This window comes from Leopardus geoffroyi, chromosome C3 (assembly GCF_018350155.1).
Source record: "Leopardus geoffroyi isolate Oge1 chromosome C3, O.geoffroyi_Oge1_pat1.0, whole genome shotgun sequence".
In the NCBI taxonomy this organism is placed as follows: domain Eukaryota; kingdom Metazoa; phylum Chordata; class Mammalia; order Carnivora; family Felidae; genus Leopardus; species Leopardus geoffroyi.
In genome coordinates this window covers 90,483,582-90,501,692 of record NC_059338.1, presented here as the reverse complement: position 1 = coordinate 90,501,692, position 18,111 = coordinate 90,483,582, and the positions used below count along the sequence as shown (strand labels likewise).

At 39.4% G+C, this 18,111-nt stretch overlaps 1 protein-coding gene across 18 annotated transcripts in view; it reads right to left on the bottom strand.

The window, feature by feature from the left end:
- ENPP2 (ectonucleotide pyrophosphatase/phosphodiesterase 2) overlaps positions 1 to 18,111 on the bottom strand; it is a 112,475-nt gene that overhangs the window by 45,892 nt on the left and 48,472 nt on the right. For all 18 annotated transcript variants that reach the window (XM_045453818.1, XM_045453822.1, XM_045453819.1 and 15 more), the window contains exons 5-9: positions 16,762 to 16,822; positions 14,829 to 14,926; positions 14,531 to 14,610; positions 13,370 to 13,489; positions 5,164 to 5,219 (exon numbers count right to left, since the gene is read on the bottom strand). In XM_045453818.1, the coding sequence (XP_045309774.1) occupies positions 5,164 to 5,219; positions 13,370 to 13,489; positions 14,531 to 14,610; positions 14,829 to 14,926; positions 16,762 to 16,822 (415 nt within the window). The remainder of the gene's footprint in view (positions 1 to 5,163; positions 5,220 to 13,369; positions 13,490 to 14,530; positions 14,611 to 14,828; positions 14,927 to 16,761; positions 16,823 to 18,111) is intronic.

Sequence of the window (18,111 nt, the reverse complement as noted above, 5' to 3'; positions counted from 1 at the left end):
TGTCATAGAAGGTGAGACTGGAAACTCTCACTCACAATCAAGTGAGCAACCTGTCTGGCTGATCAGAGATTCTGCTACAGGCAGAAAAGGACCCTGGGCTCAGAAGCATTGCCATCTAGTGAGTAAAGGCATTAGCTATGGCCACCGAGGTTACCAGGACACCTCAATCTGCTTCTTGCTGGTGGTATGACCTCTCTTAACCTCTACCCCACTTTGATCTCTCTGGGCCTCAGTTTACTCATGAGTAAAAGAGAGATAATAGCAAGGCATACGGCACATAGCTTGGTCATAAAGATAAAATGAGACAAAACAGGCAAAGGGCACGTACAGGGCCTACCACATAGTAAGTTCCAAAAAAAAAAAAAAACCCAAAAAACAAAAAACCTTTATTTTTATTAATGATCATAATTAGTTATCATTCTATCTCTAAAGACCTATATGACTTTGGAAACATTATTTAATCTGAAACTTTACATTCTTCCTCTATAAAATAAGGGGTTAGGAAAGGTATTCATGAAATTCTCTTCTAGCTTATCAAAATCTATCAAGAATAGGCACCTATAATTATGAGACTGACAGAAAGGGTATAATCTTCATCCACAATGACTTTTGTGTTTAAGTCTCATTCCTCTGTTGAAATATAATTACCCAAAATCTGGCACCAGCTTTGGGAGCTCTCAGCTAACATGACGGTACTGTATCCTGGGCTGAGTTTCATTGAGATGCTCACAAGCTGAGCAATGTCTTTATTTACGGGGAAATTGGCTTATTCTTTCCTAACAAGTAGCACGACATGCTTTTCTGCCCCCCCGCCCCCCCACCATCCAAGAACAGGCATTAGAGCTTGTTTATGATGAACTCAAACTAAAGCCCAAGTTTAATTGTGGTCAGTAAACATTACTGTGGCCAAGAGTGACCCCTCATATGAACTGTGTTCCCTGGGTGATAATGGTGTCAATGTAGGTTCATCAGCTGTAACAGATACACCACTCGGGTAGAGGACATTGATAATGGGGGAGGCTATGCATGTGCAGGGGCAAAGGGGGGCTTGGTAAGTCACTGTACCTTCCAGTTTCATTTGCTGTGAACTTAAAACTGCTCCAAAAAATAAACTCTATTGGAAATTTATTGTGGGATGTTGGGTGAGCCACTTACACGTTTACTCTTGGTGGAGGTGAACAAGAGAAAGCTGGGAGAAAAACCAAGCTCCAGAGCCATGGTCGAAGGCTGGAGCTGGCAGGAGCCCTAATCAAGCAGTTCCTCTCCCCAGGCAACCCCCACCCCCCAAGCCCCACCAACTCTCCTAGATCGGAGCTTTGTCCTTCCTCTGGCCCCCTCCCAGTCTAGAACTATCCCAACAGCGCCAGAAAATCATGTTTAACATAAAATGAGTCTTAATGTAAACAAATTCCAAGGCTACTGAATAAATGTGACCCTGTGTATTATAGCCTATAATTGAATTAGAAATAGGCATAGCAAAGCCAAGATCATCACTTAAGGTATTTAATTCATCAGCCTCAGAAATCCTCTGTATCTGAGCAAAATAATTACATATTTAGAATTCTTTCCTAACTTAAAAAAAAAAGCCAAATGCGGTAGCCTTTTCATTTTACCTTATTTCACGACCTACCTGCCAGCTGCTTTATTTTACATAATTGGTGTTAAGTCACAAAAATGGACTCTGATGGACTCCCTTGATGCTAATGGAAAAATACAAGCTAATAGATTTTGTGTCGAGCTCAGAACACGCATCCTCTAACACCTTCGTTGGATGGGGCGTCTGACCAGCAAGGAATAAAAGCATCCACTCTGAGGCTGGAATGCTTGCGTTTGAATGCTGACTCCAACATGTGCTGGTGACTAGACTTTGCCAAGTTACTTAACCTTTCAGTGCCTCCATAAAATGAGGATAACAATAGCTCTTATCTCATAAGGCTCTTTTAAAGATTAAAAGAGATAATACACGAAAAGCACTTGGAACAGTGCCGGGCACACAGAAGTTAGAAAAATATTAGCTTTTATCATCATGTACTGGATCCACAGGTCCACAGAGATGACACACACACTCATGAAATATTTGTTAAACATATAACATGTTCAAGGCATTTGTATGAATGTAAATAAAGATACAAAATTCTCCTACTAAAAAGACCATTACGGAGGAGTCGCCATTCTCTTCTTAGAAAGATAAGCAGGGGATTACCATTTTCTGGGCAGGAGCTGAGTATGTGTGTGTCCTAAGAACCAGAGATGAGAACTGTAGATGCCTGAATATCCATCCAAACTGTGACGCTCGGGCATGACATTTCACCTCTCTCGGCCACACTATTCTAACCTTGCCAATGAGGAGCTGGACAAAGTGGTCTCTAACTTTCCTACGAGTCCTACATTATCTTTATGAAATTGCCCAGGAACCAAAAAGACATAGTGTGTGTCCAAATGGAAAGGGAATTGGTGCTTGTGTCGCTGTCTTTACCATCACTGTTTGATATAGAATTTGTTCTGAGACCAAGTATGTCAGAGATGGTCAGAAAAAGAAAAAAAAAAAAAAATAGGAGGGATGGAAAATGAAGGACCAGATGAGGCACTTAGTGTTAAAGGGAACCAATTACCTTAGAACACATATAGCCATTGTATGGTCAGTGTTGGAAGAGATGATGTGGATTAGAAAACAAAAACCACTTATTGGTTACTCTCTGTGTACTAAGCACCCTACTAGGCCCTTTAAATAAGTTAGCTCATTCCATCTTCACAACACCCTATGTTATCGAGGGATTAAATCACTTGTCTACAGCCAGCAATCTATTAAGTGGCAGCGCTAGGATTAGATGCAATCTAAACATTCATACATAAAAGGAATTACTGCTTTTGAACATGAATTGACACACACACACACAATGGAATGGAGCAGCATCAGTACTTTGGAATAGAATACTATCATTTAAAAAGCAAGAGGGGCGCCTGGGTGGCTCAGTCGGTTAGGCGGCCGACTTCGGCTCAGGTCACGATCTCGCGGTCCGTGAGTTCGAGCCCCGCGTCGGGCTCTGGGCTGACAGCTCGGAGCCTGGAGCCTGTTTCAGATTCTGTGTCTCCTTCTCTCTCTGACCCTCCCCCATTCATGCTCTGTCTCTCTCTGTCCCAAAAATAAATAAACTTAAAAAAAAATTTTTTTAAATATGAGATACAAAGGATAAGGAGTCAAACAAGCTTAAGGAGTAGAAGAGTGACAGGGAAAAGTAGCGGAGAGCATTCCAACTGCAAGAATAACATATTCAAAGGTCCTGTGGTAGATGGAGTATGATATGTTTGAGGAGCTATAATAAGACTCTCTCTGGGAGCGCCTGGGTGGCACAGTCGGTTAAGCGTCCAACTTCAGCCAGGTCACAATCTCGCGGTCTGTGAGTTCGAGCCCCGCGTCAGGCTCTGGGCTGATGGCTCAGAGCCTGGAGCCTGCTTCCGATTCTGTGTCTCCCTCTCTCTCTGCCCCTCCCCCGTTCATGCTCTGTCTCTCTCTGTCTCAAAAATAAATAAAAGTTAAAAAAAAATTTTTTTAATAAAAAGCAAGAATAATTTTAGGTTGCAGTACAGAATCACGTTAAAAAGATGGCCTTCCAAGTCTAACTCTGCACCTTGAATCTGGTTTTAAACTTAAACTTTTTCAGAATGTATCATGTGTAGATTCCCCTGACATACATTCCATTAAAAAAACTGAAAGTATGACCCTGGTGTGTGTTTGTGTGTGTGTGTGTGTGTGTGTGTGTGTGTGTGTGAGTTATAACAAGATTTTTTTTTTAAAGAAAAAAAAAAAAACAAAAAAAACTAAATCCAAGTCACTCCTGCAATATAGAGATAAAAGAACAATAGCCTGAGAAGCAAAGCCAAACTAAGGACATCTTTAGAGCACACAAAAGCTACCTTCTTAGAAGTAGTTTGAAATGGGTGGAGAAAATTGCCATTCAAAATCAGAACACTGGGCCTTTTCAACGAAGCTTTGCAGCAGTTTCGGGGGGTAAGGGTGGGACCTAGGTATTAATTATGTTGTTGGCTCCTTTCCGTTCTGCTGAGCAAATATGTTGTGGAACAGAAGAAATCATTTCTGTAAGCATCTATGACAGTCAAGGGTTACAAAAATGTAATGCAGATGATTAAATTGGCAGATCAACATGTCATCTACATGCCATTTCTAACATACCCACACTTACTTCTCAACTCAGACAAGCTCTTTAAAAAATAGGGGCGGGGGAGACTTTTAAAGGGTCACTGTCTTAAAGTCACCAAACCCAGTTTCAACGCAGCCCTTCAAATCTGAAAAAGCTACTTTTATTCCTGAATTTGGAGAATATAGATGGTCCCATTCTGGATTAATCTGAACCTGTGATTGCTCTCAGCACACTACTATTATAGAATAGTCAGATTTTTGTTAAGGCATAAGAGGCAAATATGGAAACAGCTTTAGGTGGTTAAAAAAAAAAAAAGATGGAAAGAACATCTCAGTGGGAACAAAATCCCCATGAAAGTTGAAACAGATTCCTTTTCTCACTAAGGAGCCTTAAAAATAATCAACATGTTGACACTTTTATTAGGTAAGTTTCATCTAAAGACTACTTTATGAACATTAACTACTAATCCCCCCATTAGCTCTGTGGGGAAGACAAGTGGTAGTTCCATTTTTCTTATTAGGGAAATCCAAGTTCAGTGGAAAATGGAGTGGAAACAGAGGCTTCCCCTTGTCTCCTGTCTGGAATTTCCAATCTCTAGACTACTACATCAGCTGTCTGAGACCACACTAGACTTTTAATGTTGTGAACCAAAATAAACATAGTATGTTATAATATATTTATAGAAAATGATAATGCAAACCACAGCAATAAATAGTCCAAGAGAAATATACGATCCTTGGTGGTAAGTTACCAAACCCTATAAATGGACAGAAAAATCTGAAGGATGACAAGAAGGGAAAATCTTCATATTCTATTAAGAAAAGATGGAGGAAAAAGAAGGGAAGACCTCTAAAAAATGATTGGAAGATTATTTTCAATCAGAAAATATAGAAAAGCTCAAGTGCTTTTGTATTTAACTGAAATGAAATCAAATTGAGTTAATGTTTCATAAGCTGATCATAATTGCAATTTTACAAACACTGACAAAATAAAGACAACTTACACAGACCAGAAGAATGTCCCAGCTTTCACCCCTTGCTTGGTGGCTGTAATCCATAGCTAATGAGGAAAATATAAGAGGCTTATAACACGTTCTGAGATTTTTTTCTTCTCAAAGAAGAAAAAAGTTTTAAAATATATTAGATCAGATCTCTTATACTTTACCCACACCCCGTCATAAATTTCACATTATTTGCAATCATTCTCTTTTCACATCTGGAAGTCAGAAGCATTGTTTCCATGAATGTCATTCAATACATTCTCTGCAAAAGCTTTCAAAAGCTCTGCTGTGATTCTAGTGGCATTTTTTAATTCCTATTTCATCTCAGAAGTCTCTTCTGTACCTGTCTTTTCTGATCATTGTTTTGAACATTTCACTTATATGACAGAATTCTGCTCATAAAAGGACCCAGGAGTGGACCATATGTTTCCTGTCCTATGAAAGCCTATAGAGGAGAACCCCAATTTGGTACACAGATGCCAGAATCCTGGAACCCAGCTTTGTCTTGTTTTGTTTTAAGCTAGGTGAATGAGAAGGGGAAAAAAGCTATTTTTTATTTTGGATTTTCCCTTGTGTCTTTTATTTAGCTTTTCAATAAATGGAAATTTAAGAATAAGTTCCTGGGACAAGTTAGGTGACCCAAACATTTCTTTGAGGCTTTTGAAATATTCTTTGCAGCACATGCTGTTGCGAGTCAGAAGACAGGGCAGTTAAGAACCTGAGCTCTGCAACCAGATAGCTGCTGGATTTTAAGCCTCCTCTCTGTCACTTACCAAGTATGCAGTCCTCCAGGAAATGACTTAAGCTCTCCTTGCTTCAGTTTCCTTTAAAATGTAGGTAATATTACCTAGCACATAGGATTATTCTAAGCTTTAATAAGTTAATACATTTAAAGCCCTTAAAGCAGTGTCTTAGCATTTGGTGAACACTAGATCTATTTTAATCTTTATTATTATGCATTGGAAATAAATATAATCCAGTTATTCTAGGAACATTAAAAACAGCTTAAGATGGCCAGTGTCCCATTGAACATAAGTCTGTAAGAACCAACCCTCCACCCCCACCCTGTGCTTTGGGAGGCAAACAGAAAGAAATATATGGCTCATTTGTTGTAAGACCCAAGCAAAATGGTCTAGGAATTGCAGCCAGCCCCTTTTCTGATTTCACTGTATCTAGACTTTCAGAGTGTCTTACCGACTCCAGTGAAAATCTCTGTTTTGGGGGGAGAGGGGATATTTGGAGGTGTGGGGCCTCCAGGAGGTTGGCCATGGTTTCAGAAAGGTCTGGTGGCCTGGCCTGGGGGATTCCACATGGATTCCCAAGCTCCTTTGGAGGGACTAAAGACCCTGAGAGCCCCGCAAAATCACAGCTGCTGCAGCTGGCAAGTAAGGAATGGGCAGGAGAGCACAGAGTGACCTCTCAGATTTGAGGAGGTGTGAACTGCTAGAGAATGTCATCTGCATGGGAGAGGTGGTTCCTCCTTCCATGGGGATGGGTCAGAGATATGAGGATCTCAGCCTGCAGACAAACTGTCACGGACACACAGGCCAACCAGGGTTCAAAATGTGTCCATTTGTTCTTTTTTTTTTTTTTTTTCTTGGTTATCACATTTATTTAAATGGTTGGGGGGGGTGTCCTTTAGCTTAAGTATTTTTGAGTTATCTGCAAATCATTTCAGGAGTGGAAGAATCCTTGGTCGTTTCTTAATATCAAAATTTACACAGAGTTCTCTTTATAATGTCTTCTGCATTTAAAAAGGCAATCATAAGAAGTCTCCTATATTCCACACACGACAAATTCTTTGGTTCAGCCAACTCTTAATGGAGGGCAACTAGTACACCATCATCTCCCCAAAGAACATCGGAATATTCTGATATTTTCAAAAATATTTTGTTGATTTCTACATCCCTTCGTATGTTTCCTCATCAATTTCTATAGTAGTCACAGTTTCCTCCACATCTCCAAATGTCATATTTAAATGCTGACCATAAGCATGTACTTTGCCTCAAAGCTCTCTGTCGTTTCTCACTTTCACGTAAATTCGCTCATCCATGCTGAGCCTGATGAGATCCAGGGGCTCTTCTACAGGTCTGGTAGTTTGTTGCTGGTCCTTGGCGTCCGCCATGTTTCAAACCCTGTACCCTTTCCCGCCTCTCGCGAGAGAACGTGAGCCCCGTGGTCTCTGGAAATGAGGGAATGCAATGTGCGGGAAAGTAAAAAGAAATTTGCTATGCACGGTCTTGCTTTGTACAGTTTTCATTGGTCATTTGAGGCTGGGGCGGAGCTCCAGGGGGCGGGGGAGTAGGCTGGACCTATAAGGAAAGAGCGTGGCCGTGCCTCTCCATCCAGCACCTCTACTGTAAAGAAGATGCGCTCAGACTAAATGCTGGACATCCTGCAGGTGCCTCAAAACTGCATCAGATCCCAGAGAGACCAGTTTCTTATATTAAGTGATCTATTTCTATACTCATTTTAATTTCAGAGATTCAAATTTAGCGTATTCCACATCCAAACAACTTCATACAAAAACTAGTGTCTTGATATTCATAAGGAAGTTGTACTAGGCAAATAGTTGGCAGTTATGAAATGTAAGATTAACCTGGGGTTTTCTAATGGAAAATTTTAAATGCAGTTTTGTGAAATGATGAGCCTGCACTTTCTAAGGTTATGCTGTGGAATATATGCTGATGTTGGCATTATCTGGACAACAGCAAGCCCTATGGGTAAATTTTAGTTCCATAAGGCTTACGAGAAAAGTTCACCAGAAGGGGTCCTTGTGGTGCTATAAGAAAAGTGCATTGGAAGAGAGGGTGGCAGAAGTGGGTGTGCTAAAATTTTCCCAAAGGCAAAGTCAGGATCATTTGTTCTTCATACTTTTCTGAACTTCTCAACCTTTTTACAATGACAATTAAAATCTTTGTCATCAGAAAAAAATTAGACATTTGTAAAAAGCAAGTGGACCACAAAGACAATAAGAAGGTAAAAAAATATATATATATATATTTGAGTGCTTGGGTGGCTCAGTTGTTAAGTGTCCAACTCAGGTCATGATCTCACAGTTCCTGAGATAGAGCCCTGTGTTGGGCTCTGCGCTGATAGCACAAAGCTTGCTTGGTATTCTCTCTCTTTCTCTCTCTCTCTCTCTCTCTGAAAATAAACTTTTTTTTAAAAAAATGTCATTTCTTCTCCAAAAAAGAAGCAAAATATTCTTCCTGCTTTTTTTTTTAATATTTATTTATTTTTGAGAGAGACAGAGCACAAGCAGGGAAGAGGGAAAGAGAGAGAGAGGGAGACACAGAATCTGAAGCAGGCTCCATGCTCTGAGCTGGATGCAGAGAGAGCCCGACGCAGGGCTCGAACTCACAAACTGTGAGATCAAGACCTGAGCTGAAGTTGGACACTCAACTGAGCCACCCAGGTGCCCCATCTTCCTGCTTTTTGATACAAGTCATGTTGACTATATTTTATAAAAGAAAAATGGGAGCACGGTCAGAAAAGTGAAAAAAGTCAACAAATGAGAGAATATTTAAGATTAAAAAACACTTAAAAACCTCAAACAAAAAGACCGTAGCAGTAATGAAGCCATTCTGTCAGGGTCTAGCAAATGGTAGGAGATTGAAACATAATGTTCTTGGGTTATCAGATCATAAGTAGCTATAAAACTTCCCTTGCAGTCATACGTATACATTATATTTCTGAGCTCAGAAGTTAAATCTAGTAATTACACAGAAAAAAAAAAAAAAGGCACCAAAACTTTGGTCTAAAAACAGAAAAGTGAAAGCAAGCCTCTGGGGCTATTTAAAAAAGAGAGAGAGAGAAGTTCCTAGTTCCTTGTTAATTCAGAGAAATGGGAAATCAGTATTTCTCTGAATTTGAATGTAAAATAAATTTCCTCACAGACTGGTAAAACAGCACAACTAAAATAACCTGACAAGACCCTGGGTTTGGATTTCCCACCTTTAATGCCAACGTTTCTCCATTGCTCTGCTTTATCTAGAGGCAGTTTTCAATGTTTGTGTCTTACATGCTGTATTTTGAAGAGGGGACAAGTGGGGAACGTATTGTACCTACTTGATATGTTATCAGGAATTTTTTTTTATATAAAAGCTGTCTCACTGGAATCAGAAGGATTTAACTGTGAAATCCAATACTTTGTGAAATGAAAGTATGCTGCTGTGGGAGGAGGGGGAGAAGTTTTGAAAAAGAAAATAAGCAAAAAACATTTTTCAAAAACATGAACTACAACCGTGGTCTTTCTAGCAGTTCTTTGCAGGGAAATTATTCCTTTGCATTCAAAAGCATGGAGCCAGGATACATAGAATTCTGGGAAGCCAGAGGGGTGGATGGGGCCATAGCAGATGCTGGAATAAATCATTCACTGAGATTCAGGAGTGGGTTTGCAGCAGGACAGACTGTGGGCGTTGGTGGCTCTTCGCAGGCGGTTAGGGCCAGAAGAAGGTGAGTGATACAGTACAGGATAAAAACCAGGCGTCAGAGAGGGTGCAGTGCAATTCAAGACACAGTAGTGGGACACCTAACTGTGTCAGGCTGTGGGTTAGGGACTGAGAAAAAAGAGATTCTACCCCCAGGGGACCCACAGACTAAAGCAGATACGTGAATAATTGCAAAAATATATGGTCGAATTTATGACAGAAATAATATGAAAACCCAAAGGAGGGTCTCTGAGCTTAGCCAGGGCTGGGGGAATTTAGTGACTACCTAGGGAAAGAGACTTCAACTGACATTTGAAAGGCTTATAAATAATTATGAGTCCAGTAGCAAAGTGGCCACGTGAGCATTTACAGCACTCTAAATACAGAGCAGAGTCCATCTTAAATACATTAATATGGTAAAAAAAAAAGAACAAAACCAGATTTAGAGCAATCTAGGGAAAAGAAACAAAGGGTGAAAGAATAAAGGGTAAAACTTTCCTTAAAAGAAAGCAAAACCACCCACTAGCAGGTTAATAAAATAGACAGGAAGAGGGGGAGGCAACTACTTGTGCTTTGCATCAAGGCATCCCTTTGACCTGGAAATTCACTTATGTTCTAATGTCATTCTTCTCTTTGCCGTCTCTTTCTCCAACATGCCATTGTTCTTGTATTTTCACACTACTGTAATTCATGAGGATGGTCTCAGGACCAACTCACTACATCACCAACACTGGCAGAAACAACTGTAGACTAAGCAGCTTAAGGAATGATAAGAATGCCTCTGTTTCTCTTAGAAATGCCCTGCTCTGGAAACTGGCTTTAGAGAACTTGCATGATGGTGGGCTGTTGGACTTTTTTTCTCAAATCTCCATGTTTCGTGTACCCCTTGGAGTCTCATTCATTCTCCACTTTGCTGGGTCCAGATTGAAACTGAACGGGGAATTTCCCACTGAGATACCTTACTATCAGAAATTGCACGATTATAGCAGAGAGATTTTTCAAAGAAACAAACACACTTAAGGAACTCCAGGAAGAGTACAGAACATACTTTTGTAATTGGAAAAAAGTAACTACAACTGTAAAGCAACAACAATGAGAGGAATCCCATAAAAATATGTATGAGAAATGTGGCATCATAAAGTGAATAACAACTTTTAATAGCACATTCTGAAGATTAACAAATTAAAAGCAGACTTGAGTTTGCTAAAATGGCTATATCAGTGTTAAAAAAAATGTGAGGGGTGCCTGTGTGGCTCAATCAGTTAAGCATCTAACTCTTTAGTTCAGCTCAGGTCATGATCTCATAGTTGTGAGATCACGCCTCACATAGCACTCTACGGTAAGCGTGGAGCCTGCCTGGGATTGTCTCTCCCTCTCTCTCTGCCCCACCACTGCACTCATGCATTCTCTTTCTCTCTCTCTCTCTCTCTCTCTCTCTCTCTCTCTCAAATTAAATAAATAAACTTTAAAAATAAGGTGAAATTAAATTATAGAAATTTTTTTTGGAAGCCTAATGGTGAGATTCAAATTGTCAGATGGGACACTATACAAGTGCCTCACCCCATGTATTAAATTTCAAACTAGGATAAGAGTGGTTCTTGTTTACCTTTTAATCTGGCTCCTTTATTATTTAGCCAAATGTCTTTCATGCTTTAATCATTCAGTAAAAATAAGTTAGGTTTAATGTAAATACCTAAGGTTTTTATAAATATTTTCTCTACCTCAATTATTTTTTTCACTCGTGATTTTGTGAAATGTATAAACCTCTGAGAGGATGAGATAAATGCTTGAGAAATATTTATTAAGGCTCATCTTTTCTTATAATATTTATAGTTTCTTATACTCTTATTCTGTAGTTCTTAGAGTTTCCGTCCATATGTTCTTCTTCTATGCCAAATTTCAGTAAGATGTTTTTAAATGATAGCTACTATGTTCCTTGAAATTCTTATGGTGTCCTCTTGTTCAAGAAGATAGAAACACAAATCAGTTTCTCTCTAAATCTCTGTCAACACTAGGAAAATACTGAACTTGGTCAAATCTATCAACTTTGAGAGTTAGTTGGGAAACAGGCAAACAGGATTGAAACAGAGACTTCACTCCATTGGGCAAGTTAACAGCATTGCCTCTGCTCTGCTTCTGCAGAAATTAATGAAGATGTGGACTCATCTTCTGAGTCATGCCAACCTAGAGGGAAACTAAGGTCAACACTTGGTGTAAGGTGATCCACTTTGATAAAATTACTATTTGTCTCTATATCCTTTGTGGTTCTTCAGGCAAGTTTCCTTCCATGACAAAATTAATATAAAAAACCAACTAATAATAATAGCTTGAGAGAACTCTAATTTCAATCATTTCATTTACACGTAAAATGTTCCTCTATCATAAACTTTATGAAATCCACCTTGTAAACAAATTTTACTATGCTCACAACTTAGGTCATCACAGACTTCTGGGAGTCCGGCCTGAATGAAGACAGCAGAATCAAAACCTCTACTATAAAGAAATACTTCTGCAGACATACAAGAAGTATTCCAATGTTTGTTTGTTTGTTTGTTTATGAAAAGCCCATATTTAGCCTTGCATACTTATTGGTTATGAATTTTTTTTATCACAAATGACCTTTTATCAAAGAGCATTACCATTTTTCTCTTTATATTCTCCATTTTGACCATAGATTGCAGCAAACATTTCCAGCTGTGGGACCATTTAGGGATGGTAGATTCATGGGTACATGCAGACACTGGTCACTCTCTTTGCCATAGCAGATTGCACAAAGGTGGGAGCCTCCAATCAGAGTCGACACGAGGTGGAACCATTTGCCATCTTTCTCCTACATGCGTTTCAATGACTGTGTGTACGGGGCTGTGCTCCTGTGGAGATTCTGACCCTTCTACCCAGGGTCGTGCGCACTTGGTTCAATTCTGCACATTCAACAACTATGGCCTCATGTTGCTATTTTACTCATGTCTGACCAAAGCAAGTTGCCCAAGCATACACACAGTCATAGGAAAAATACTATGTAGAAAGCCATCTATCTCCCTTTTTACTTTCTGCCCACCCATTGGAGCTGAAGTAAACAGGATGAGTTCTTTCAAAGTATTAATTTGCTGGTCCAAAATTAAGGTATAATTCCACTTACATGTAACTTCCAAGAATTTCAAAAAACGGATTAAACAAAATAATTTATGAACTTACTGTGGGTTTCATTGTTGAGTTCTTTTTTTTTTTTCTTTTCAGCAAGCTTCCCTGTTTCTATTCATATGGCACCTGAGCTAAAATTTTGGGGTAGTCATAGTCATTCACTTCTCTTTTTCATTGTACCCATAAATCTGGTAAATCAGTAAGATATGACTATATATTCCTTCCTCAAAATGTTTCTGAAATTCAGCCCCCTGTCACCATTTCCATCACCACCTGCCTAATGAAGACATTTATCACCTCATACTTTTATAATCATAACCTCACCTAAACACACACACACACACACACACGCGCGCATAGACATATGAACATATATATGTACACACATTATTTATGCATGTGTGTAATAGGTATACACACATACATAAATACTGTGTATACATATATGGATATATATACATATTGTGTGCACACATATACACATAAATATTATGTGTATATATATATATAAAATACCAAAAGACAGAAACATTGCCAAGTATGAGGAAATTTTAGGCATCTTTTTTACAGGTAACAAATTTGGGGCTGAAATGTTTCAGCGCACAAATACACACATTAAAAAATGCAAAACTTACCGGTTGACCTCCCCACCATCTATGATTAAATTTCTCTCGCCCTCGCAGATGGAAAGTGGCATCAAATACAGGATCATACATTGAATTGCCAACAATTCCATGTGATTCCGGATATAGTCCCTTTGTGTAAAAGCAAATTTATTGTTAAAATAACAATGTAATAGTCTGTACCTGTTTGATCTACCATAAATTTTTTTGTCATAGGAGGCTTTATAACAACATTTAATTTCCAAATTTATATAAGATATATAGAGACTTTATATATGTCTGAGCAAACATGAGTATTATCTATGGACTAATTATAAGCTATCTGAGAGACTTAACATGATCGTAAGAAATTTAATATTTGGGTTTTTTTTAACGGTTGCAATTTAATAAGATGATAATAACTTTCATTACAGTAAATTAACTTTGAGATGGAAATTTACTTATTGCCTCCAAAGAAGCTTCTACTTACAAATACACTCTTCCTTTTCCTTAAGTTCTATTTCTATCCCAGAACCCCTCAAATCAATCATAATAGTAAAATAAATAGAGCTGCCTGGGTGGCTCAGTCGGTTAAGCATCCGACTTCAGCTCAGGTCATGATCTCACAGTGTGTGAGTTCGAGTCCCGCTTCGGGCGAGCTCAAGCCCCTCATGGGGTGAGTCCCACTTCTCTCTCTTTTTCTCTCTCTCTCTCTTTCTCTCTCTCTCTCTCCTTCTCTTTCTCTCCCCTTGTTCACTTGTGCCCTCTCTCTCAAAATATAATGATCATCACAATAATAATAAAATAAACAAATTATGTTTTTGAAGAAGAAAGCAAGATAGGATTGGGAGTATCTACAAACGAAAACAGAACGGCCTTGAAGTCAACACTGTTATTTGAAAATTCTGAAAATACACAATAGATCTTGTGGTATTTGAGAGAGGTTTAATGTACGTGCTCCAACCGAACTGCGCCTGGAAAAAAGTGTTCGGTTTTGAACCTGCAGTGAAGTCCAGTCGTCCACACAACTGTAAAAGACATTTACTGGGAACGACTCACGCAGACAAGATAGAAAACGAAAAGATTGTCTTTAGACACTAAGAAACATGTTTTTGCGAATCTCCCTTTAAGTCACTTCAGGATGAGGTCTACATCCACACCCTCGGAATCTACATTATTTGAAAAAATACTTACAGTGGCCAGAGTGTATAAGTTAGGGAAAGTTTTTGTTGGGTACACGGGCCTCATGTAGGGAGAGTGTGTGCCGCAGGACCCTAGGAACAGAATTTCAGATGTTAGGACAAGAGGACCAGCAGGAGCTACCTCACGTGTGGGAATCCGCTTTATAAACTATCAAAGACTTGTGTTACCTTCACTCTCGTATAATAAAACACATTTAAAGCCGTGTGTCCGTAGCTCTCAGAGTCCACAGCTAAGCATTTACTGTGCAGACCACGAATACTGACGAGAATACAGCATGAAAATGACTTACTTAGCTTTTCGATGTTAGGCATGACCTTGCTGCCTTTCTTCATGTAGGATGCTCGGAAACCATCCACAGAAAAGATGATTAATGGAGGGCGAACAAACCTTAAACAGTAACATATTCCACTTTAGAAAACTTGCTGCTATAAAGGGTCCATTACACCTAGTCATTCTCAACAATTGGGACCAGGAAATTTCCAAGATGAAACTTCAAATGAGGATATCCATACAAGCCTGGGCTTCCGGCCATGTCACATATGTGATGACCAAAGTCCAGAGTTAAATGACCAAGATCATAAAAGGGCCAGGCAAGGGACCGGACTCCAGATTTCCCCTAATAGACTTTCTCCTCTGTTGCCTCTCGCACTGCAAACAAGGTTGTTCACAGGGTATAAAGTTGCTATATTTGCCTGGAATATGTATTCTCCCATCTGCTGCCTGGAAAACTCCTATGCATTCCTTGAAATCCAGCTGAAGGCTTCCTCTTCTATAATGTTAGTTGTTCACATATTTCAATTCCTTTAAAATATTAATTCATACCTCTTTTGTCATTCTTTGTATCTTATTTATCTTTCCATTTTGGGGACCTATAGTAGGGCTTCAATAAATATATTTATCAGACACATAAATGAATGGATGACTGAAGTCAATGAATATGAAATTAATAGCAACAGTACTCCTGTCACTGGAACTAAAACTTATAAAAGAATTCTTTTAGATTTAATCCTAAAATAACTTTAAAAATAATTAAAATTGTTGAAGATCTTTAAAAAGTTCATCAGTAAAGGACCTGACTATCCATACCCATCTAGGGCAGAATCTGATGAAATATGAGATTCACATTTGTTACATTCTTTTGTCCTTTGTTATTCAGAGGATGTAATTGTTGAGTCAGACCTAAGAATACTAAACTAGGTGCAAAACTTTTTCTGATAGCTTGAAGATAACTCAGCAAGCACCGGCTTGAGTTTATTGGAAGCCACAAGATAAATGAGGTGTATTTCACATGGGTCACATATAAAGCACTTAGAAGAATACTATAAAAGAGTTCATTATAATCCTTACTATTATCGTTTCATTCTACCACTAGACTGTTTTTGTCTCAAAAATAACTGAACATATTTTAAGCAGTCAGAAACCATTGCCATTTCATTCTAAAAGTCCAAAGAAGTTCAAGTGGCTCATTAAAACTAAAAAGGAAACGAAAATAAAGACAGTATCACAATGCTTGGATTTTGTGACACAGGCCGTGCTGCCTAAGACAAAAATACACTTGCGCAAATACATTCATGAAAACACACTTGTTGAAAATGTATTTTCTGCCAGGCATTTTAAGGCTCCATGAATTTTCAACAGTTTCCTGGAAGGCGTAATAAGTGCCTTATGCTGGTCGCACTTGAGCTGTGGGGTGTCACTCCAGCTTGGCCGCACCCCAGCAAAACCCTGCTTCCGTAGTTTGTCAAGTTTCTGCAGCATCTGGTAGGAGTTACCATCTTGGATATTTTTGAGAAGCTCTATGGTCCTCCTCTCCTCCCCCCCGCCCCCGCCCCCGCCCCCTACAAGGCAAAAGCAGCACTTCAGGAAAACACACTGGAAAACAAAAACAAAAACAAAAACAAAAAAACAAAAAACCCAAAAAACCCAAATCAATGCCAGAAATGTTTCTTTCCGTCTTCAGCGATATTTGGACACACTTTGTAAAATCTTCAGCTATAGTGAAACACAGAGGATATTCAGTCTCCAGTAACAGGCAGAGGCAATAAGAGAAGGAGGTGCACTTTAGCTTTTGATTGATTAATCACTCATAGGTACTCGAGTAGAAGTTTGCCTGTATAAGAGGATTTCAGCTGTACATTTCTTGTAACCGTTTACCCTGACAAACCTGTGACAGGTTGTCCACTAATATATAAAACTTCATAATCTTTATAAAATGCACTTACCCTGCGGGGCATTCCGGGGCCTTTATTTCCTCACAGTCATCATCGACCCAATGTGACTCTCCTAGAAGAAAAAGTGGGTAAATTCACTTGTGAATCTAATTGTAAATGCCAGCCAGAGCCTTAAAGGCTGCAATTTCAGGACCTGTGTCCTGTTTGATATTTGTTGCTTATGGGATACCATCGAAACAGAAACACTCAAATGAAGTCCAATGTTGGTTTGGCTCACTGAAGGGCACCCATACATAATGGGAAAGCTAATATTTAATAGCCCCAAGTGGTGTTTACAAGAGCCTTCTGAGTCTAAATGGTTTGTAGATAAAAACACCAGTGGCGTCAGCAAACAAAATTCCATGTTTGTTTCCCTCCAGAAATAAACTGTTTGGTCATTAGATGGAACATTCTTTTCCCCACCACCGGACATCTCAAAGCCATAGAAAGGATGGCACAACTTCCCTTTAGCTGTGGGAAAAGGCTTAGACTACTCAGGGATGATAGATGGAAAACTGCACGAAAGAGATTGCTTGCCAGTGAATCTGTGTACAGCCCATGAATTTAGGAATAAAAATCAATGCCATCTTTTACTTTCATCTTCCACCAAGGTCTGAGAGCTTTCCTGAGTTAACCCATCAAGAATGGAGAACACAAGGGGCGCCTGGGTGGCGCAGTCGGTTAAGCGTCCGACATCAGCCAGGTCACGATCTCGCGGTCCGTGAGTTCGAGCCCCGCGTCGGGCTCTGGGCTGATGGCTCAGAGCCTGGAGCCTGTTTCCGATTCTGTGTCTCCCTCTCTCGCTGCCCCTCCCCCGTTCATGCTCTGTCTCTCTCTGTCCCAAAAATAAATAAACGTTGAAAAAAAAAAAAAATGGAGAACACAAAAGAGCTCAGGTTTAAAATCAAACACACACACAAGCGAGGCTTCCTTAGGAGAAAAGGAAAATTATCACAAAGCATTTGCTTCAAATTGTCCTAAGACAAATAAAAATCATGTGTTTTGACTCTAAGAAAAATTTGTGCTCAAGACTTTGGAGAAATGGGTTCCATGTAAAGAGCACTGGAAATGTCCCTGGTCGTCAAGACTCTGACTCCTGACAACTGGGTAAGTTAGTAACAGGCTCCTTAAAACAGGGGGAGCTTTACCACATACGAAGCAACCCAGGGCTCACACTGGGCTTCGCAAACGTATTGCAACTAGAATTTTACACCAGCAAAAGCCGATGTTTAATGATTCAATGACTGGTGACACTTAGGACTCTTTCTCTATTCTGTCTTTTAACAGCCTTTGTGGTTTATTGTTTCATGTATTACATAGGGAAATAAAAAAGGGATAAAATTCCCGATCAATTTTATGCTT